This window comes from Saccostrea echinata, unplaced genomic scaffold (genome assembly GCF_033153115.1).
Source record: "Saccostrea echinata isolate AGI-Se365-2 ecotype Australia unplaced genomic scaffold, CSIRO_AGI_Sech_v1 ptg000064l, whole genome shotgun sequence".
Lineage (NCBI taxonomy): Eukaryota > Metazoa > Mollusca > Bivalvia > Ostreida > Ostreidae > Saccostrea > Saccostrea echinata.
Window position 1 is genome coordinate 5935788 of NW_026889813.1, and position 23938 is coordinate 5959725.

Genomic DNA, 23938 nt, shown 5'->3' on the forward strand with positions numbered 1-23938 from the left:
AACTACAGAAAACCAAGTGGGACAGACTGACAGACCGAGGGACAGCTAGACGGACAGACAGACAGACAGACAGGCAGACAGAAGAGAAGGAAATCTATAGTCTCCTCTGGTTTCACCTGTAGGGGACTAATAAACTTTACTTTGGTCTGTTCTGGTGTAGCTGATTTTCATATTAAAATTGATTACTGTGTATTTTGAATTTACAATTTAAACAGAAATATGATCATTAAAATCTGTAAGCACTTTTGTTTTTTGCACTGGTAAACTTGTAAACTTAGATCTTCTTTTCCTGCATTAAAGAAACATAAGATTAAGTTCTACCTTTATAAATGATTATCATTGGAGTTACATATAAAATACTAATGTTTGTAGGACTTGCTTATAAGTCGTACATTGAGTTTTGGACCAACACTTGACTCCCAAAAAATCTGACTTATATATACAGTATTGATTATTTCACATTCAAAAATTTAAAACTAATTAATGAAGTCATTATACAGGGGAAATCAATTTGTTTTGCAAATATAACAATTCTGCTTTGATTTCAATGTTTATGAGACATAACCTGATCCATTAAGATATCAGGGGCTTGGCGTACAAAAGAACTTACGACTTAGACCAAAAACTTAAGTTGGTTCTAAAATCTTCCAAAATTAATGAGTCTGTTTCGATTGCTCGTATAAAATATCTTTCTAAGTTCTTTTTAAAAAAGATGAAATTCATTTTCCTATTAATGTAAACAAGAAAGTTATTCAAAAAATATAATTTGGTCTTATTTGTGAATTCTTTTGTAAAGTAGAGTACTGGTTTTAGGGAGACCACAAAAATTAATATTTCTTGCAAACAGATTTTATGGATAAAGTTTTTGTCCATCTTTAAGATACATACATAATTTAATGTACATACTGAAATTAGCAGCATTATGAAATGACATTTAAATGGTTTACATCTGCCTGTTCAGTGCCTGGAGATCCCAGGGCATATTAAAACCTGACTGATGATATTTATTTCTTGTGGAGGGATTAAAAGATGAAATGTAAACTTAATATTGGCCATGATTGGACCATCACACTTGAGTAAGCCCAATGCATTCTCAATAACTCTTGATAATATTCCCATCCCATTGTAAGCTCATAAGTCATATGTGATCAAAAGATGCTAGACATATCCAGAGAAATTAGAGATTTAAAAAAGCATATTTCATTTCGGATGCTGAATCCCATGGGAGGCCAAGCCTGGGACTTGAAAGTCATCGTTTTCAGTTTATAAGACGAGATAGTTTTTTTTCTTCAGATCCACGAGTTATATCAAATTTTCCATGCCAGTACCCCTGATTTCAGACAGTCTTCAAGAGCGAAATTAATTTGAAAAATGCTAATTCTTGGTGTTCATCAGTAGCAGAAATCAAGCGCAAAAAACAGACCATTGCTGGAAGGCTCCTAAGTGATGTGGTCGGAAAAAAAAACCTTCAGTTGTGAAAGTGATAAAGGCCACTCGATCATTAATCATGTGACTTCTACACAGAGTTACGCATTAAAATTTCCTCTTTCTTTGACAGATGTAATAGTGAAATATGAACTAATACGAATTGTCAGGGTCTTCCGTTTAATCTCCTTGATCTTATTGAATCCGAGCCATTCAGAACTGTCAAGATCTACTAAATAGCTTCCCTCATGTCTCTATATAGCTTGACATCTTAAATTTATATCACTCAGTGATAGAATTGTCTTGTATTTTTTTTTCCATTTTGAGGCAATGTTTTAACTTTTCAAAGAATTGAGAAACATATCCATCTCTCACAGCACGAGAAAACATCCATACTTATGTTTCAGCTCTCTCTTTGCCATCAAGATTACATTGTAAATTGCCTTAAATTTTTTTTTTTTAACAAATGATTATTAAAAATTGTTTCGAAATTTTAATGATTAAAAGATAATTCAGTTTGTAATTATATATACATGTGTAATCAATCAAACATGTAAAGTCATACCGGTATAATATGGACATAAGATTCTTGGACACTAGATGGATGCATTTTTTGTTTCTTCTCTTAGAGAGAGATCTCACCTCTTCATAATTCTCATATGTTTTTATTTCTTATTAACAGAAATCAGCAGACATCATTGCCAAAATCCCCACCATTTTGTTGTCAATATCCTACAAAGGAGTGAAATTTATTGATGCCAAATCCAAAAAGGTCATCTGTGACCATGAGATTGGGAACATCTTCTGTGCGTGCCAGGATGCCCAGAGCATGAATTTCTTTGCTTACATCACACGGGACAACCAGACATCCAGACATTATTGTCATGTGTTCAGCTGTCGAACAGCAGTAAGTTAGAATTCATAGCAAACTAAGGCTGCACAATGGCCACATAGTACTTGGACTGATTCTCATATTTTGTATATATATACACAGATTCTGGTAATTTTTCTAAATTTAGAGTACTTTGTAATAAGTACTTTTTTCTTTATCATTATAATGCATATACTTCAGTACTGCATATAAAGTAATTATAAGGTCATTTTCATAAATCCTGTTTGATTATTAATAATTTTGTGTTAATTAATCCAACCCTCAGTAGTACATGTATATAATCACTTTAAAAGGAGAAACTAAAAGGGGAATTTTTCTTCTTTTAAGAAAGGTTTGATTTTTTTTTTTTATTTTGAATTTGTAATGAATCTGATTTCTATTGATGTTCTGGAGTGCTATAGACAGTCTGGCCCTTATATTTGATAGAGAAACAATGAGACACAAACTTGTAAATTCTCTTTCCTGGAGTACTGAAATAGCATTATCTCCCTTTGTACTGAATTTTACAGTTTGTTAAACACTTCTAGCTGAGTGATTTCTGAGTTTGGGGGATTCCATAGATTTTACCCCTGGTTAGATTTTGGGAGGGGCAGACTGATGAAGCAACATCTGTCAGGGTCAGAAAACGAGATCCCCCAGTGGGGGGCTGCATCTGTATGTAAGGTGTGTTGTGTGCAAGGTGTTAGTGTAAATGAAAATCAGTTGTACATTGTAATTCATATTGTAATTTTCAGAAGTCAGAATTAATTTACATTTATCTCTGCTGTTTTCAATTTTGTATTTGTGATGGAATTTTTATCTCTGGTCTTATAAGTATTGCTAAATTACAGAACTTCTATAGATGTTTATCTTCTTAAATTTTGTGAAAGTATTTTACATTAAATTCAATTACCGGGTAAGTATAGTTTTTCCCAGGAATGCTTTAGTAAAAATCACTGTTGATATTGTCCAAAAAAGTAAATATTGGGATCGACTAATAACTCCATGCTGAAGAAGACTGAAATATCTTAATGTGATCAAGCAATACAGTTAGATGACCATTGCATAATTTACTATGTTTTCTAAAATGCTCTAAAAGCAATTTGCTCCTATTTCTGGCATGAAATGCAGTCAAGGTTTTCCCATTTAGGTTTTAAGTTTAAGGCTGGTTGTTTTCCTCTTGGGGTATGTAAAAATTTCTGTGGGTCTCTTGACAAATGAGCTGTGGTCATCCTTCTTGCCTTATACTGGGTAGATGCAAGCATACCTAATATTAATGTAGTTAATACAACTATTGTATTATCGTAATACAACTAGTAAGAGTATGTAAGACGAAAAAAGAATAGTCAACTCAGTAGATATATTGGTATAGTATATTTATATTTTTCATCTACGGAAAAAATTTGAATGTAAACAGGTGTAAATGCATTTTATCCTTTCTCTTTTAAAAAAATCGGTAACTACATGATTATTATTAGTGCAGTAGAGGAATTTAAGATAGAAAGAATATTTTTAAGATTTAATTTTCATTTTGTTTTTAATCAACAGAAATTAAATTTTTTCTGGTTCTCCATCAATTACACCCACACAATCTAATATTGTTTTCTTAATTTTACAACTGTGTTTACTTTAATTTGTCCCGTAAAGCTGTCTTAAAATGGACTGTATTTAAAAGAAGGTTAAGTCAAATGACTATATAAGGAAATTGCATTATTAATGATTTCGTAAGCTCTCCAGTGAATGTGTGCAGCAGTTTTCTACGCAGCTGATAAGTGAATTATTCTGAAAGATTTTTTTTTTACATTGAGTTTGCGCAACCATGTGCATGACCTCATTCTGTAGTAGTTTCAAAATGGCGGAGTTAAGAAAGATTTATTGTGAAGCTGTTAATTCTGTCAGTTGCTTTTTTTTAGGTGGCATACATGTAGATTTCGTGTAATTTACAAAAAACTTTTATATATCAAATCGATCGATATTTATGATGTCAAATTTTACAAAAATTATATACATCCTCCGCAATGATAAATAGTTACTAAGAAATCGTTACCAAAAATTTTTCATGATTTTTGAAAAATCTTTACATAATGATGCATTTAATCATAAAGATTCTCCTAAATATAAGGCGCCCCTTTAAAGGTCTTGATCAGTGGAAGTTAACCTTTCATACTGTGTAATAATGTTCTTCAGATATGAATTACTGAGTGATCTAAGGGCGTTGATTAGTTGAGGTACCTATATATTTTTGCAAAGATAATCCAATCCATGATAACAAGCTTAAATCATTTATACTGTTGATTTAATGCATGCACACAGGACGGGTGACATATATTTGTAAGAAATTTACATTTTTTGTTGATGAAAATAATCCATTTGTTTTGTTTGTACCATATAACACACAAGATTATAAATCATCTTATATTTCCCTTCTGGGTCAATATGCATGGTGATAAATTTATCATACAATAGATTGTCAATGGCCTAAATATGGAATTTGTTAAGAGAGGGAAAAAATGCAGAAACTACAACAAAACTTCTAATGGGACTCGTGCAAACTATCCCCTCATGTCATAACAGCAATTAGGGGTGTTTGGCATTTATCATAATGACTAATGCGAATCACGAGCGTTGTGTAATGATGATGTATTTGTTATTGGCCGGCATTAAATGATATTGATATATGTGCCTCGAAAATCGCCCATTGTGGCATTGTCCGAATAGCCTTAAAGTGATTGATTTAATGGAAGCTGTATTGTATGATATCAATATATGTAGATTTTTTGTCACAGTTTAAATATTGCATATTTTGACTTTTCACGAAAGAAAGAGTTAAATTGCCAAGAATCAATGAGAGCACGTATAATGATCCCCGATCGAATGATAATGGTATTTATTTGATATAAAAGACACACCTTTTGTGAGGAAATCTGGAAGCAAAGAAGGAAAAATGTGATGATTTTGATTGTGGGTTCTTATCAGATTGAGGGAACAAAAGATTTAAATCGTCCGGGGACAAAGGTCACTGATTGTTGACAAAAGTCGACTGCTCCTCGTGTCATTGAAAATAAAGTGGTTTTGTTCCAACAGGCTGTGGGGCACATGCAGATAAAAAAGAGTTAATTTTCATTGACAAATTTCCTGAATGAAATGTGTAACAATGCCTCTAACAGCAAAGAGGAGTTTTGGATTACACAGAGGCAGTGTATGCTGTAGGCATCTATGAACCATTTCTGTTCACTATATTGTATCTGTATGTTCATCGTCATAGGCAATGCTTACTAGGCAAATTCTTCAACTTTTCTTCTCTGTAAAGGCTTGGTTTTATGGCATCAAATTATATATCTATAGAAAAATAAAGTAATGTCAAAAGCTTGTCTTAACCATTCTACATGTAGTACTCTTGTACTTCTAAATTGTAAGTTTCATTATATAATGCTCCATGTGCAATCAGTTGCATTATTCTCTAAATTACAAAATTTTCCAGTTTGACATTAAAAGTGCCATCAGCGTGATTGTATCAGATTGTTCCACAAGTAAAAAATGTCAGCATGCTTATAACAAAATAAAAATTTAAAAATTGATATTAAGGCAGTGTTATTTATAAAGATACTTTAAAGTTGAAGCTTCAACAGTTAAAGCATATTTCCTTGTGATTTTATTATTACTCAGAATTGTTAGTGCACATTGATTCATCAATGCCCAATCTCATATTTTGTGTTTTTCTAAAACAATATTTATGTGATAGGTTTGGTTAAAATTTGTATGTGATTATATTACTCATTTCCGTTTCTCATGTTTACAAATTAAAATCAATGAGATCCTGGCTTCAGGAGATCTATCATGATTAAGGATTGTACATTGAATTGATAAACTCGTAAAAATCACCCCAACCCTATCATATGTCATACCAAATGTAATAACTAGATCCTACCAAAACACCCCATCTCATTCAGTCAGTTTATCAAAATATTTTTTTTTGCTGATACACTTGTGAGGATTTTACTGTTAATTACGAGCAGTGAATGCGATCAGCACACTCCATTAGGTATCCACGGTGTTGACATGTTTACGTTGAGCTGGACTGTCTACCAGGGTTGTCCCACTCGTTTGTTGACGCCTTTGTTTGTTTATAGGCTCCATTGTCAAGGAAGATGTATATCAACATTTTAGTATTGTGATCCTTGTTTGTGGTCAGTGGACTATATTTGTTTTCAGTTTTTATGGCTACAACTAGGTTATTGTGTACTGTATAGTGGAGTCATTTTTTTTATAGTCAGCAGAATTTTTTTTCTGCTCTCTCTTCAACTGTATTTCAAAGAGATACAGGCACATCCCAAGTCACACAAAAACTTACCTAATGCAGCCAGAGTTTAAATGTACAGATTATAACTTCATTTACATGTGGGCCCTTATATTCTTCACTTTGTGTATTGCCAATATCTCCTACATATTTATTTATATAAATATTGCAAATGAATGTAGTTGAGGGTAACATTGAAAATTTTCACTGCAAGAAAACCATTTTCAACCGAGGCACGTTGGTTGACAATGGTTTTCTTTGGGTAAAAATTTTCAGTGTTATTTTCAACTACATGCAATTTTGTTTAATATACTGAATGTTTTACACAAATATAATCATGGTGAACCATACACGCATAGATTTCACATGGATAGTCAACATTTTTTTTTTATTACCACTTGTTGTCAAGTGACATGTTGACTGTTTCTACTTTCTATCCCACTGGAGGGCGGGGTTTCATTCTTCAGAGGGTATTTGTATTTTTATTCGAGTGTTTTTCGGCGAATCAGATTCAACTAATTTACTTGAAAGTAAAATATTAATATATATCAAAGATTCAGAATGCGGTCAGGTACTGAAATGTATAAAATTGATAAACAGACCTAGCTTCCCAATAATTTCTAATATTATAGATTACACATCATATTCATTGAAATATGATTATTCAGAAGGTACAACTCCTATGCTGTTTGTCTATGTTAGATTTTTCACTACTTATTAAAGAAACCTTAAGTGTCTAACAATTCTTTATCCAGGACCTAGCAAGGGAGGTAATCATGACCCTCGGAGAAGCCTTCGAGGTGGCATACCAGATGGCATTGAAAGACAAAGCCATGATGGAGGCGACTGAATTTGAACAGAAACTGAGCCCGAGTGACACGGATGATTCCAGCATATCCTCATCTAAAGCATCCATTCACACGGTCTGACATCTGACTCAAGCTAACAGGCAGGTGATATGTTTGTACAACTTTATGTTCACTGTAATGTATTAGAGTATGGTCCCCTTATTTTAGGATCTACTGGCCCTGAACTTTTCTTCATTAGATGAAGTTTACAGTTCCTGGGTATTGTACATGTATCAGTTAAAATTTTCCCTTTCTACAGCTTAATTAGTGTGTATTTTAAATTAAGATAATGATACAGTACTCTGAACAAAGTTAATGTCTACTGAATTGGCCTATAATATTTAGAAAGATTTCTTGAAGATAAATTATTTTTCTGATGTAAGGAAGACAAAAATGAAATTACTAAACTGGATATTTAAATGTCATAAACTTTTAAAAGTTATTCAACATTGTGGCTGCTTCCGAGGTTATTCCCCTTTTCCCATAGGCAAATGTGGACTGCATACACCAAATCACCTTTCTTAATTACAAGGTTAAAGGACTTTAATGCTAAAAAAATTACAGCCTGCATAACTCGGATGAAAGATTACACAACTGTCAACAGTTATAATATCGATAAATAAATACAACCATGTAATCATCAAGGGACGGTTCAAACTGTAATTTTTGGAGTCTCCGATTTCACGATCACATAATTCGTACCTGTTAGCACTTATTTAACGTGTAACTAGCGTGTTCATCCTATGGCCTTCTCTACTCGTTAGATTAAAATTAATTCTGAAAGCATGCATGATTCGATTTATGTCTCTTTTCTGTAAAAATGGCTAAACACCAGCGAGAATATTTTTAAGCAAAAATAAAGGTAAAAAATATATTAAGAGTAATTGTTTGAAGAAGTATATAAAATTTTATATGTTTTGGTATTCTAAAATCTATACCATTGCAGATGTTCTTGAAAATGTAGATCAGTAATGGCCACCGATCCTGGTGTCATTTCGAGGCGTTTATTTTTTCTACTAAATTTGACGTCAATTGTTCGTGGCCAGTGACACGCTATGATTGCTGTTATTTGATCTTATTTCTGACTCTATTTTCTTTGTATGCTACGGTCTTGTGTCAATACATGCCAAGTTACGCTACCGTTCCTCTATGGAAACATAATAGGCTTGACCCTGATCTTGTGTCTCGCTAAATCAACTCGATTGCACAATGGCAATTTCAACCAGAGTCGTAGGGCTCAATTAAGTGTCATTAGGACATTTAAAAGTGGAGGTGGAGTTTGCATATTTTTAGAGAAGGGGTGGGAAGATATCTGAGAGTTAGGGGAAAAAATATAATTTGTTGTTTGATGTTCATTTGATTTGATTTATTGAGTGGTTTACGTATTTATGAGTGTGTGATAATATTTTGGTAAACGTTTCGCAGAGATTTTTTATGCCTTAATTACAAAGTATAATGCAAACTTTTTTCGTCAAGCGAATCTAAATATATGAATATTGCATCATTTTGTGTCCGGACATACATGAGATAAATTGCACCAACGTAATTTTTTTGATAAGAAAGATGGTGCAGAAGGGATCATCAAAAAACTGATTTATCATCTTACATCAAACGTCGATCGATTAAAATACCCAAGTTTGCATTTCGTACAGTATAATGCATAGGCAACAGATTATATAAAAAATATGCAAAAGGGATTATTAAAAAATGTAAATTACAGTCTTCACTATTTTTGCTGCACTCTTTTTGCTGCACTCAAAGTGATCGATTGAATGCGCATTTCTATAAACGTCATCTTTTAAAAGTTCGATTTGACTTCACCATTATAGCAAGACTGTCCAAACAATAATTGGATATTTGCACGAATCTGAAATTGCGATTTGACAATTGTGATAGAGATTTCTTTGCGATATCGCTCTAGATCGCATTCAGGGCCAATCCTTACAATCTTTGTTTGACAACTTAGTTATTGGTACTAAGGGATCAATCTTTATGTACAATATTGCAAAAAAAATTTACATGCTGTCATGTATGCCAAAATAGTTTTTGAAAGCTGGCATAATCGTCATATGATCTATATTGATTATTATGATCAATTTCAGTGTTTTGTCTTGATGGGGTGTTCAGTTAAAACTCTTCATAATAAATTGCGTGAAAATGTTGATAAGTTTGAGAAAAAGTTTCAAGGAGCTAAGTTGAGAAAATAAAAAAAAAGTTGAAAACTTATTGAGAAGTCTAATAATAATTCATAGATATATTTCATTATCATGCATATATAGACTCTCTTTACAGCATTTTCCAGATTAAGTTTTTTGAAACACAATATCAGCATTTCTCAACAAAATAGTTTAACTACAAGTACAACGGGAGTTAATAAAAAGTAATTGAATAGTTATAGTTTTCCAAATCTATTATATATTTTGTGTTTTATGAATACCGGTACATTTATCACATTCTGCCTACCTCCCATGTGACAAAAAATATGCTCAGTATATTTTAACCTGGCATCATCTGAAATGCACTGAATAGGAGAAAGAACGGTGTTAATCATATGAGTTGTCTCTCTTGATGGAGTGTATTAGAAAGGAAGCTTTATTTTGGTTTTAGTTTTAATGACCTCAAAAATTTTAAAAGTTTAATTAACCCAAGTAAACTAATTGCAAAGACGAATGTGCATCAGGAGTGTATAATTTATGGCAAAATATTAAGGCATAATCTGATTTTTTAAAGATCAGTACCTAAGATATGTAAATTAATTTATAGTGTTGACCTTCGTGTTCATCTTCACTAAATTTTAAGAGCTATTATTTGTATTTTTGTCAAACTGACTATCAGATATCAGTAGGAGTTGTAAGCAAAAGACTGCATGACCATTGGTTTGCATTGAGCTGTAGACTATTAGGTAAACAATATCTGAGTTGAACAGTTTGAAGACAGCTGCTCATTAAAGATTTAAAATGTTATAGGGTGAATTGGTTACTGCTTAAAATAAAAGGGGAGTTTGAGGAAGAAGAAAGTGTGACTACATATGGACATTTTGATACCTATTGATTGTCCTATAAAACATTGAATAGTTTCAACATTGAAAACTCACAAAATGTTTATTTTTATCTAAACAAAGAAAAATTTTTAGGATAATTTTTTTCATTTATCTTTTTTAGCTCATCTGAGCTGATGACTCAAGTGAGCTTTTCTGATTGAAATTTGTCTGTTGTTTGTCGTCATCATTGTCATAAATTTTCACATTTTCATCTTCTTATCTAGAACCAATGGGCCAATATCAACTAAACTTGGCACAGTGTATCCTTAGGTTAAGGGGATTCAGGTTAGTTCAAATGTGGGGCCACGCCTTCTTCCAAGGGGATAAAATTAAGACATAATTAAAATTGCATGGGGTCATTGAAAAATCTTGGAGAGAACCACTGGGCCAAAAGAGATGAACTGTGAAAGCTCCTTCACATACACTGTAGCATTAAATTCAAATCATAACCTCTGGGAGTTGGGTGGGGCAACAATAGGCGATCAAAGTTTTACATGAGAAACTATAGGAAAAATCTTTTAAAATCTTCTCAAGAACAGCAAAACCATGGTTAGTCATATTTATATGGAAGCATCCTCAAGCAGTGTAGATTCAAGTTTGTTCAAATCATGACACCTTTGAGTAGGTTTGGCCAAAATATGTGATCTTAATTTTGGCATAGAAATATGTAGGAAAAAATCTGCTGATAAAGAACACAAGAGCTATAGCTCAGGTGAGTGTTGCAGCCCAAGGGCCTTTTTGTATACTTTTAATAGCTTAGTTTTTTCTTTAATCAGATAAAAACCTTTATTTTAAGTTAAATTCTTACAAGAATTGACAAGGGTATAAATTATCCATTATCATTTGCTTCCAGTTTTACTTCATACAGTTGTTGATCAGCAGCCTCTCAAAATTTACATCAAATTTCAACATACATTTTTAGCATTAAAATCTATTAACTACTTTCAATTGATTCGCTACTGTTTAGGTTACCATTTTCTGTATTTCTCTCAAGAAGATTCAGAGAACAACCTGCATCTGTGAAAGTATTCACACTAGTCCTTGTCTGTGAGACACTCCAAGTTTGAGTCATTCTTCTCCTGTGAAGTATTTTCCTAAAAGTTACAGAGTACTTGGACAAGAATCGGATGTACCCTAGTTGGACTTCAGGCAGTCGAATTGCGTAAATGATGGGATCACACAGAGAATTACACAGCAAAAGGATATACAAGTAGTTATTTGCCTGTACGAACATCACAATGTATTCTCTGATTTTGGCGTCATCTATATGAATTTGAATGATCATGGACAGTTGAAAGATCATGCCAGGTAGCCAACATGCTGCAAATGTTCCAATGATAATTAAAGTGGTAACAAGAGCTTTCCTGTTGTGCATTCTGTTTTTGGACATTGTCACAGTGAGGCTGTTGTGGTATTTGATTTTGCAATAAAGTGTTGTATAAATGACACTTATTCCTAGAAAGCACAATAAGGTAAGAAGAATAAGAAGATATTCTGCCTGATAGCTGCTATACAGGGCACGCTCACATATGTTGAAGTCCTTAAATTGGGGAGGTTTTCCTATTCCTGCATAAAAGTTGGAAAATCCACCCAGAAATGAAATAACCCATAAAATAATTATCATAATATTAACTCGACTGGGTTGCATGATGTGGTGGTAGTGTAGCGGTTTAATAATGGCCACATAGTGATCCTGTGCCATGGCAAAAAGGTTAAGTAGGGATATCAAATGAGCAGTGACATTGATCGAAACCACAAGCTGAAATCCACAAGACGATACTAGGCGCTCTTCTTGAGAATGTAGGTGGAATATGCGAGGTGGATTCAAAACTTTGTTAACAATGTGAGACACAATGCTGACCACAATCATTATGTCAGATGCAGCAAGGCTCAGTATCAGCCGAAAGTGAGATGTAAAGAGATTGGAGGGCACATGGCTTGTAGCCAGAATAGAAATGATGTTGGTACCAAGAGCAAGTGCACACAAGACCATCATAATGATAACGACAGGCTCTTCGAGGTATTTCCTTGTGTCAAGTTTCATAATTTCGGACACATTGAAGGATTCCATGATCTTGGCAAATTCTTCTGTTGTAAGGTTTTCCATTGAGCTTTCTAAACTAGTCATATTAGGCTTCATTTCAAACAGTTCCATGTATTGCAGTGCCATGATTAGCAATTCCTCTGTGGAATAATATATTGTTGGTCATAGAAGGTACATGGTATCTAGTTGTGACTGAAATAAAAGAGCAAATCTGTAACCGATTTTTCCAAGATAAATTCCTATTCTCTGATTTTTTGGGAAAATCAGCTTTCTTCATTCATAAAATTTTCTGTTTATAAATGGACTTCCTGATTTGATATATTGTTTCTTCTGTTCTTAATATTTTTTTGGAATTTCATCTTCTTAATATAAGTCTATTACCTTCAGAATATTATGTGATTTAGGAATCATGATTGTTTGCTCAAGTCACAGCGAATTAGAGTAGCCTTTATATTGAGTATCAGAACATTTAGTACTTTGATTATTAACTTTTTACACATTCAATTATTTTTCATTAAGAAATATTTACATTTCCAAGTATTTTTCCTTAAGATTCTTTGCAAATTAGAAGATTGTTCATTTTTTCATGGACTACCATGAGATGAGCATGAATATCTCCATGATTGTTACGTCATAATACAGTACTTCACGTCAAAACTATAGTGCAAACTGTTTTGCTTAAAAAATGACAGTTGAATGGCATAACTTATGGATTCTCATCAGAAAAATAATGTAAATATAAGAAATGAATTTAATTTTTGAAAATTCATGAGATACATGAACTACAACGATTCACACTGGCATATTTATCATGAAGCGCAGTGCTAATGTGCTTCATGAAATATGCCGGCGAGAAGCGTCGTAGTTCATGTCCTCATGAATCTTCAAAAATTAAAGTCATTTCTTAAATATTTACTTCCAGAGTTCTGGTTTATGCTAAAAACATATGTATAATTATTTCAATTATGCTGAAAGTGAAAGAATTCTAACATTAATCATTACTCAAAAACTATTCTTGCATCAACCAGTTGAACCCAAAACTGAATTGCCATTAACAATTTTTACAAAATTAAAATATATAGCATAAAAGCTAATTCATATTATTGAAATCATGTAGAAAATTTAATTTGTATTACACTGGATTTAAGACTAGCTGCCACGGTGAAAATGTCAGCAGATAAATTAGCAGAATCCTTTGGATAATTTGCTGCACTTTTGTAATTATGTTTTCCTGAATTTTGAACTTTTTTTTGCCCAAATTCAATTAAAATGTGCCTATGGCCATGGAAAATGTCCACTATATTCCATACCTAATAATTGCTTTAAAGGTAGACATAGTCACAAAAACTGGAAATTCTGAATTCTGTAAATTATCCTTGAATTTTTATTTATTTATTAATTTTTTTTCCCCTTTTTTGCATATGTAAAAGACAGAAAATACATATATATTTCTTATGAAACAATATATTTTCAACAAAGAAATTAGAATAATTTAATTGATACAAGGAAAGCATCAAAGGCTAATATATGGTTTCATATGACAATAAAATTTTGTAATGTAATTCACTTCATTGCATTTTCAACAGTGAAATACTGTAATTTATTTATTGAATAAAAGTGACATTTTGTCACAGTGTGAAAGAATATCAGAAGTGCTGTAAAAGTCTCGATTTTCTTTCCCTACACGAAGAATTTTGTAAAAAATACTCACTGGCCTGTTATAAGATAAAGAGAGTAAATAAACCATCCTGAGAGAGACTGAAACTAAAACTAGAAAATAAAAGTCTCCTTTTTGTATATCTATCATTTAAAAAAAAATTTGGTGAGAGGAAAATTTAAGACTTGCACAACTTAACTGAATTTGGACAATATATGATAGTAATTAAGTGTCAAAAAATGGAAATGATACTTACAGTGTACTATAGTTTTAATATATGCATTCCTGCTCAAAGACAAATAAGATTTATCCTCTGGCATTGGTTGAAATAAATATGGGGAAAACAATTTTTGAACAGATTTTCAGTTTCACAGGATTAAAGGATCGTGGGTGAGAGCTGCAGTCAGACAGTATAATTGCCCATTTTCTTCAGGATTAAGTTTATCTTAAGGTCACACTTGCAGATTGCATTGGAAATTAACCTGATTATAAACCTATTATTTATTGATACTAATCATTTATTTATATTATATGACTGCTGTACTGCCATTGAAAATAATTGAATGTAGAGAACTGGGGTAATAATTAGCAGATGTTATATAGTTCTGTACAGACAACAATTTAGAAAAGTAAATTGTGCTGCTCAGCTTGTAAAATTTTGAAGTAAAAAGTGGTACTTTTAATATCTTGCACAGTATCAAAAAGATAACATTAATTTAATTTTAGTTTTTTAATAAAATATAAATAGAAACATAGTTTTCTAGGAATTTCTTGAAAATGCCCATTAATTAAAAAAAGGTAATTCATGCCTGATTGTAGTCTAAAATAGCTTAAATTTTTAAAAAAGAGAAAATCAGTAATCAAGAATGGAATACGTACCTAAATTGATTTAAATTATAATGTTAACTCACTCAAGCCAGTATTTTTGCACCCAAATCCTTGCAAAGTTGCATGAAGTGCGTAGAAAATAATGTAAAAACAAGAAATCAACATGAATGACCCTGTCATAATAGTGACATCTTCTTGGTTAATTACTGACCACTGACCATGCTTGACCTTGGGCCAGGGGAAGAGGAGGTAAACTATCTCCTCTGAAGTAGGCCTGACCTTATATTCAGTGCATATAGTTGATTATACTTGTAACAAGTTTGAAATGTATATGACTTTTTATTATATATGTGAGGGCCTAGGGCAAAATATGTGTTTGTATGAAAATTATTCCATATAATAAATATACACTAGATACATGTAAGTAGTTGTACAATGTAGCTCAAGAGTACGTGAACTTTTTCATCAAATCCAATCTTTATTTGGTAAAATTTGAGTAAATTAGCTATTATAATTAGAAATTATAGTAGTTAAAAACAAGCGTGAAAAAGAATATGTAGTTAATATGTGAATGATTACACGATTGCAATACATATATGTGTACTTAAGTCATCAAGTGAACCTGACAAACATGCATGGAGAGTTGTTCAGCTAGAAGTAGAACTGGAAATTATGCTAATTTTATAAAATGTAACAAATTAAGAATGATTGAATTTCATAATGTGTCACAATTAAATTAGGGACCTTTGAATTTAGCAATTAGTAATTTAAGGGGTCTACCATATTAAAAAAAATACTTTTATACTTTTTCTGCCAAAAAATTTAAAAAGATTAAAAAAAGAGGTATAAATAAGATAAAACCCCATTATCTTGAACTTGATGGGGCTGAGAAAGGCATTAGAGATAAATAATGATTCAAGATTTAGAGGATATATTATACACAAAAAAGATCTTGATTTCAATTTCAGAGGTATTCAAGATACCTAAATTTAACTGTAATTTGGAAAAATAGAAATTTAAATCATATTCCAAACTATAAAAGAAAGTTCACAAAAGTTACAAAAGAAAAATTGATGATGTTGTACTCTTTATTGCAATTTGGTAAATATTTGAAATGGCCTATAACATGTACTTATAATGAAGAGGATAAAGTGACATTTATATTATTAAGAGCTATTTATAGAGATATATTAATTATTCTTTTATTAATAATCTGTCACCTTCACTGTGTCACATCTCTTTACTACATCTGGCAAATTTCTCAGCATAATGTTTACTGTGAATCTTGTTTATTTTTTATAGGAAAAATGGAGAAGAGTTGCCCTCAAAGCTAGGGAGTGACTTGGTACCATGGACTTTGTAGCAGCACTTACAGGGCAATATGGATACACATCAGAGTGCCATATATAGTAAACAATACTGTCCAGTGGCTGTATTGAACAATTGGAGCATAACTTTTTAATAATTTACTGGTACAAGGTACTGCTTGATTGCGTAAACATGCCATACACATACATGTATAAACAAGGGCAAATGTCTGCATTAGAACCATTGTTTTAATCCAGGATTCATCTGTAAAAAATCTTGATACTTAAATGATTCCAGAATTAATAATCTACAAATCATGCATGTCATGCTTGTAGAAACACATAGAATTGATGAAGTTGGACTTCAAAATGATGCAAATCAATAAATTGGTACTTTTCCTGTTTTTGGACAGCCTGCATTGTAAAGGAGTTCATATGATTATGTTTCATTATATGCCGTTCATCTTAAACATCATTGTATTTTATTTTTCTCTTTTTGAACCAGTTTTCAGTTCCAGTTCATCCTACATTTTAATTTTAAAAAAATCTTTTCAACTTTTAAGACAAAAAAAAATGTAAAAAAAAAAAAAATGCTTTTCAAGTATGACTTTTTAAGTTCATATTAAACCAGCTGCTTTTCAAACATACTTTGCATTTTTTAACTTTATTTCCAGTAATTTCTACAAAGTTTACCAGTGTTTGGAACAATTTTCAATTTTAATTCATATCCTTCTTGCAGGTATAGAATTGACTGTACCTATATATATACTTGTGTATATAATTCAGACTTGCAATGTAAATAATTGTTTTATGGTTGAAAAGGAACAGTTGCTAAAATATTGGTGCTTTATGTAAACGTTTTTCTTTGTGATGTAAACTGATATTTGAGTTTTATTAGAGCTATTATATATAAACTGTAAATTAAGTTAATACAGTTGTACAGAGTATTCATGTACACTTTGTAAGATATATGTTTCATACTGTAAATTGTTTTAGAAGTGTTAGAATTTATCATTGTATTTTCTGTACATTTGAATAACTGAATGTGTGTAAAAGTACTGAAATGCAAATTGGCCCAAAACTCAGATACTTAACTCAGCTAAACAGAACAGTTCTTAGAATATGGTATAAAACTGAATCAAGAGCTTGTCTTGATTGGTTTATGTGTCATCAAAATGGTATAATTTGAATGCATTTTTGTTATATGATAGATTATCAAGTACTTAATCATGATAACTTTTATTTAAATCATTTTCTGTCCCATTTTTAATTTTCCAGTGAACTGTCACACTAGATCCAAAAAAAAAAATTAATTGCAGCATGAATTACATACTCTTTTTTTTTGTGTTATATCTTACAAGGGAAAACTGTTCAGAATCTCTGTGTGCTAATTGAAGATGTACATATCTTAGATGTAGATTTTATGATGTCATCATCTTGATTTTAACTCAGTGATTTTTTTTTTTTTTGGTTTCCACAATATTAATATGCAACTGCAATTTATATTTCATTTTGTGCAAATATGCTTTTGGCAAAATTGTTTGGTTAAGTCTTCTCCTCATACAGAATAGCTTGTCATTATTGTAGTATTTTAAATACTCACACCAGTGGTCATTTGAATGTATATTCTACTTAATATCAAACTAAGCAAAGTCCCGTATCCTGTGTACCTGTTAGTGCAATATAGCAGTGGTCAGGTTATATCATGTAGGTCAATTTACTGTTAACATTTATCATGTTTTGTATGACATCAATACATTCCTCTCTGACTTAGAGATTTTCTGTATAGCCATATTGTAGCGTAATAGATAGGAAATAAGTGGAAAATATCAATTTGAGATTAAACTTAATGCATTACTAACCATTTTAAATTGTAATTTCTTTTACAAAGGGCTTTCTTTTTCATTTGTTTTAGTATATTTGTATGCTTAAAAATCTATACGATTATTTCATTTGTTATAGGCTTGTGAGTAAAAGTGAAACGACCTTTTTTCGATCCAGTCAAATGGATGAAGAAGGTAAATTGTTATGAATTAGATAAAATTGTTATGAGACTGAAATAAACAACAGGCATCAAAGGCATTTTTTTTCTTTTTGCTTTTTTGTTCTTTTCCCCAAGCAGAACCTAAGAATAAATGCTGTATAAAAAACTAAAGAGTTTGAAAGCATTGAACAGTGATTGTCGCTAATTAATTAATCCTTAATCAGTTAATTGCCGGATTTAGGTAATGTCAGCCTGCTCTATATCCCATGTAGAAAAGGTCAAAAACGTGAACTTCTAGAGACAAAGGTTCAACTTCATGTACAAAGAGCTTAAAGCTTTGGCCATTGGCCATGATACGGCCTCAAGGTTTGTTTACATGGAACATTAAAATCTCTCAATGAAAGTTTAAAGAATTCATTAATTTTCAAGCAGGTTTTCCTTAATTTTGAATACAGTTTTATAAAGATGGTACATTTTTGCCCATTTCTGTTAAATGTTACTTAAGTCTTGCTAAGATTCAGGTTTAAAGAACAAGAATTATCCATGGATGTAGACTGCATATTTTACTCAGTTCTTGTAAAATAACTTTGACAAATCGTTAATCTGGACACGCTTACTCGAATTATGATGGTTACCTTGCTTGTCCTGTTGTCAGCAATATAAAAAATATATATAACGATAATGGAAGACAACATATTTAAGAATGGTTTTAGATAATTTGTAAATGCAGATCGCGTTAAATGTATATACTGGTCTTCGTCCGACATGCATGCCAGTAAGAGAACATTGATAAGATGAAGTCAGCGCAGTTCACATCCCATTGTCTCTAGTCATATAACGTAATTAGATAAGTTTTGCCATTTGCATCTTCAAAAGTAACATGTATATGGCATTTTTCTATGTTTCTGTTGATTGAAAGAGCAGTGAATTTGTATCCTTTATCTAGAACTATTTTTATCAGCTAGTATATCTTTACAAATATTTGCAAAGAGAGCAATTGTTACAAACCAGTTGCTGCAAGGTATAAGGGATGAATGGAGGAAAAATCTTGTCATATGTAATTCATGCTTTTAGACTTGTGTACGACTTAACCTATGAACAATAAAAGTATTATCAACCCGTGTATCTATATGTTATACAATCTTCGTTTTCTGCAGATAACGACAAAATTTAATATCAACCAAAATGTCCCCCTTTTCATGCGCTTCCTCAGCATTACTTTGTTACGGAGATACCGGAAGTTAACCCATCAGCTGGAAACTTTGTCATTAGCTTTTCTCTTTCACCGATTGTGATTTTATTACTATCAGGTACCACGTCTGTTTTCATCAACAAAAGACAACTGGCGATGAGTTTGTGTTTCCTTTGATCATTGTGTCCAAATGGAAGAAGGAATAAATTGTTTGGGTTTTCATTTTTGTAAAACAATGATGTCCCCTCATGATCCAATTAATCAAAATACACTTTTACAATAATGCCGAGAGTTTTTTCCCTCACACTATGAAATTTAACCGACACACAATTGTTTGTATACGGTATCTGTATGTTCTATCAGGATCACTCAAATAGGTGACCAATGCAAACCACTACATTCCCAAACTTTTTTTATTAAAAGCACTTGTTTCAGAGCGAACGTTTTTCCTCTCTATAGACGTATTTTTGAAATTGCAAATTCAACTTCACCGGCCAGAGGAACCTTTTTTCCTCATAATCCGTTGTAAGAAATGTTGATTTTGATTTGTTTATGAATGAGGCATTGTTACTTATGTTGAATTAAACAACACATAAAATAATATATTAAGTTATTGATGCCAAGCCCCATTTTGAGGAATCTGTGCTTCAATGTCAAGCAAGGTTAACACGAAGATTTTACCGGATTTTGCTTGTATTCCCGCCATAAAAATGTTTTATACACGTAGGACATTTAATTTAGTTGTTTTGAAATGGTTTATTGTGCGTTTTGCGATTTCATTTGTTTTATAGCAAGATCTTTTTTCAGTGGAATAAGTTGACAGAAAGTCGCCTTAATTAAATCACTGTCAAGAACTCGTCCAGTATGATAAGTATGTTACGAAAATGTGTACCACGAAGAATAGAAACTCAATAGATAGGTGTTTATATTATTTGGAAACAAATACAGTATTGACTGATTGAAAATACAATACTCAACAAGATACTAATTATTAATTTATTGTATTGATCTGATTAATATATTAGTTAATTCATCTTTGAAATAGTTGCAGAAACACAGTCACTATCTGTGCATACATTGAGGAAAATTCTGATAACGTTAGGTACTTTTTTTTAAGATTTACCCAGATGGTATCAAAACTTGTTGTCTTGTGGTGCAATTTAAGGTTTGACATGTTCGTTTGGTAAATAGGTTCTTGAAAAGTACCAGACAAACATTTTGGGCTATACATGTATTTTGCAATGGATTCTGAAATGTGTTGTCATTCCATCACAATGTTGTCTGTAATCTTCGTAATGGTTTGATTGATTTGCAATGCTTTAATTTCGGTTTTTATTTTGAGTCCAAAGTTTGACAGAATACTTTACGGAATTACAATTTCCTTTATGTGCTTTTTTTTTTATATTTTATTAATGCCATTAATTTTTAGAGTAAGTTATTGAAGAGATCAATCAAAGAGTTAAAATGCTCAAAAGTCCAAATAAGCAATGAAAATTGTGAGCTGAGCAGAGCCAACGCGGGCCTCTAAAAACAGAGATGTTACCAGGTGCCATGGAGGAGTATGTACCCTGTCGACTGGTCCCACCCGCCGTACCCCTTGTCATGATCATGTAAATGGAATAATCCAGTGGGAAAATAATGGCAAAACAATTTGTATGAAAGATGTCAGTTGACAGTTGACCCAACGACACAGATTGTATTGCAATCAAAGTCATTGTATGGCCCATAGAATTTGCGAAATATTGACTTGAAAGGAAATTGTTGATGCCCATGTATCATCAACTTATTTGTCAATAGCCTGCCTCGTTTTAGAAATTGTTCATACGTAGAGCATGTTCTTGTGTATCGAATCAATTGAGAAACATAAAACTCCATATGCAGGTGAAAATTGTATATTGCTCATTCTCTTCTCTTGTAAAATATTCAAATATGAAACAAATGTATCAAAGTCTGTGGTGTCTTACTTCGAGTTCGGTGGGGTATATTTGATCAATGTATGAATAGAAATTGAATATTGTTAATAGATAAATGAATATCTAACGTCATAAAATTATCAAGAGACAAAATAAATCATGTTTCCTTGAATATTAAGCTTTTTTAAATTTTGAGGTTATATGATTCAACTCTGTTATTCTGCTTCTTCTTGCTAAAGTTCGAAATGTTTTCTCATTCAAAGTGCACCTGACACAAAATTTAAGTTTTTAATCTCATTCTAATGCTTAAATTTGATTCTTAGTAAATCCTATTCAAAAAGGAAAGGTTGGTATCTTTAAACCTACCAATATTCCCAATATTCAGACATAATAAATGTCCCTTATTTTTGGTGCTCTTAAAAACATAAAAGGAAGCTTTTTCATTAGTCTGATTATTTTTATCAGTTTAATATAGCCTGCAACAATCCAGAAAAATTAAATATGACAATAAACTGAGTTGTCGCTTATATATTTATAGACATCTATTGATATTACCATTCGAAAGGGTAATATATATCACTTATTTTTAAATAGGTAACATTATCACCTTTATCTGAAACTTTTTAAATCAACCAGTATATCTTAACGAATATTTGCAAAGAAACGAATTATGACAAACCAACAGTAACATACGTGGTGAATGTAAGGATGAATGAAAGAAAAAAATCTGTTCATAATTAAAATTCATGCTTTCAGACTTTTGCGTACAACAGAGCTAAGAACAATATAAGTATTATCAACCCATGTAGCTGTATGTTAAACAATCAGACAACGACAGAATTTAATATCAACCAAAAATGTTCTTTTTTTTAACCTGCTTCCTCGGTATTATTTCGTTACTGAGATACCAGAAGTTATCTCATCAGCTAGCTTGTCATTAGCTTTTCTCTTTCACCGATTGTGATTTTCGTTATTATCAGGTACCACTTCAGTTTTCCTCACCTAATGCATTTGGCAATGAGTTTGTGTTTCTTTTGATCAATGTGTCCAAACGGAGAGATGAATACATGGTATTTTTGTTAAACGATGGAGATGTCCCTTAATGACGCTATTGTCCAAAATGCATTAAAAATAGTATCGAGAGTTTGAATTCAAAGTATGAAATGGAAATGAAAATCTTAGCTGACGTAATTTTTGTGTTCAGCATCTGTATGTTTTATCAGGGTCACTCGTAACTAGGTGACCGAACCACTCTGAGATAAAAGAAAATTCCAGACATTTTCCTTATTACATGTAATAGCACATGCTTCAAAGCGAATATTTTTTCCCTCTACAATCGTATTTTTGAAGACATGTAGTAATAATTGCAATTACAACTCTGGGTACCTTTTTCTCTCCATAAACCGCTGTAGGAAAAGTAAATTTATATTAAGAAATAAGTTTATCTTTAAATGACCTTTTGTTAACTTTCATTTTAGAATTAACCACACAATAGCAATATTCTAATGTATGAGACATATTTTCTTTGAATCAGCATCAAATAGGTTAATATGAATTTTTAACCTTTTTCTGTAGGTCTTTAAACATAATAATCTTTAATAGGATTAATTGTACGTTTTCTGCATTTCTTCACCTATTTCATTTTAACAATTGAGGTCTTTTCCCGGAAAAAGCCTCCCGACCCCTATGTGTTTGTTTCGATGAAATGTATCATGGAAATGAGAACCGTAATTATACTTTGGAGTAATAGAATGTTTTGTAACAAATGTTGACTGAATGAAATTCTATTCATCAGGAGTTATAAATTTATTATATTGGTCTGTTTAATATAATTTCATTCATCGTCTTCAATATAATTACAGAAATAAAATCTCTTAAGAGTAATATTGTAAAGCTTATTGCAGTGATAGAAGTCTTCCTAATAAGCCACTATGATGTGTATACATAGGGACAGAATCTGAAAATGTTAGCCCAAGGTAAATCCAAATGTTATCAAAAATTGTTGTGGTTGAATATAAGATCTGACGTTTGTCGATTGGTAAATAGAACCTTAAAATAACCTCAGATATAATTATTCGTAGGCTATATTTAGCAATTGATTCTGAATGAGGTTTGTTAGTCAATCACAATGGCTAAGGGTTTGATTGACTCGCACTGCTTCATCACTGTTTGTTTTGAATGCAAGGTTTGACAGAATACTTAAATGACGAAACTACAATTTCTGTTACATAATTTTGATTCTTTTGTTAATAACATCAATTATGACAGTCAGGTATTGAATAAAATAATCAAGTAACAGAGCTACATTCCCAGCTTATTGAACATCTAACATCATAAAATTAAAATGAGAGAGAGAGAGAGAGAGAGAGAGAGAGAGAGAGAGAGATTATGAATTTTCAACTTTAAGGTTAATATAAGGTTACATGAAGATTTCACCGGATTTTTCTTGTACAGATTTCTCACTTTCACTGCTTTGGGATAAATTATTTACTTTTCGTGCGCTTTTTTTTTGTTTTCTAACAAGGTGTTTTT

At 31.7% G+C, this 23938-nt stretch overlaps 2 protein-coding genes across 2 annotated transcripts in view; one reads left to right on the forward strand and one right to left on the reverse strand.

Moving 5' to 3' along the window:
* Window positions 1-18399, forward strand: part of LOC133175922 (ankyrin repeat and sterile alpha motif domain-containing protein 1B-like) — an 85930-nt gene extending 67531 nt beyond the window's left edge. Inside the window, exons 23-25 of the mRNA XM_061311061.1 lie at window positions 2108-2332; window positions 7349-7542; window positions 16313-18399. Coding sequence (XP_061167045.1) covers window positions 2108-2332; window positions 7349-7522 — 399 coding nt within the window. The 3' untranslated portion in view covers window positions 7523-7542; window positions 16313-18399. The remainder of the gene's footprint in view (window positions 1-2107; window positions 2333-7348; window positions 7543-16312) is intronic.
* LOC133175817 (melanocortin receptor 4-like) lies at window positions 11340-12709 on the reverse strand. Its single transcript, XM_061310941.1, has one exon. The coding sequence runs from the start codon at window positions 12649-12651 to the stop codon at window positions 11416-11418; it is 1236 nt and encodes a 411-aa protein (XP_061166925.1). The 5' UTR covers window positions 12652-12709; the 3' UTR covers window positions 11340-11415.
* Window positions 18400-23938: the final 5539 nt, after the last annotated feature.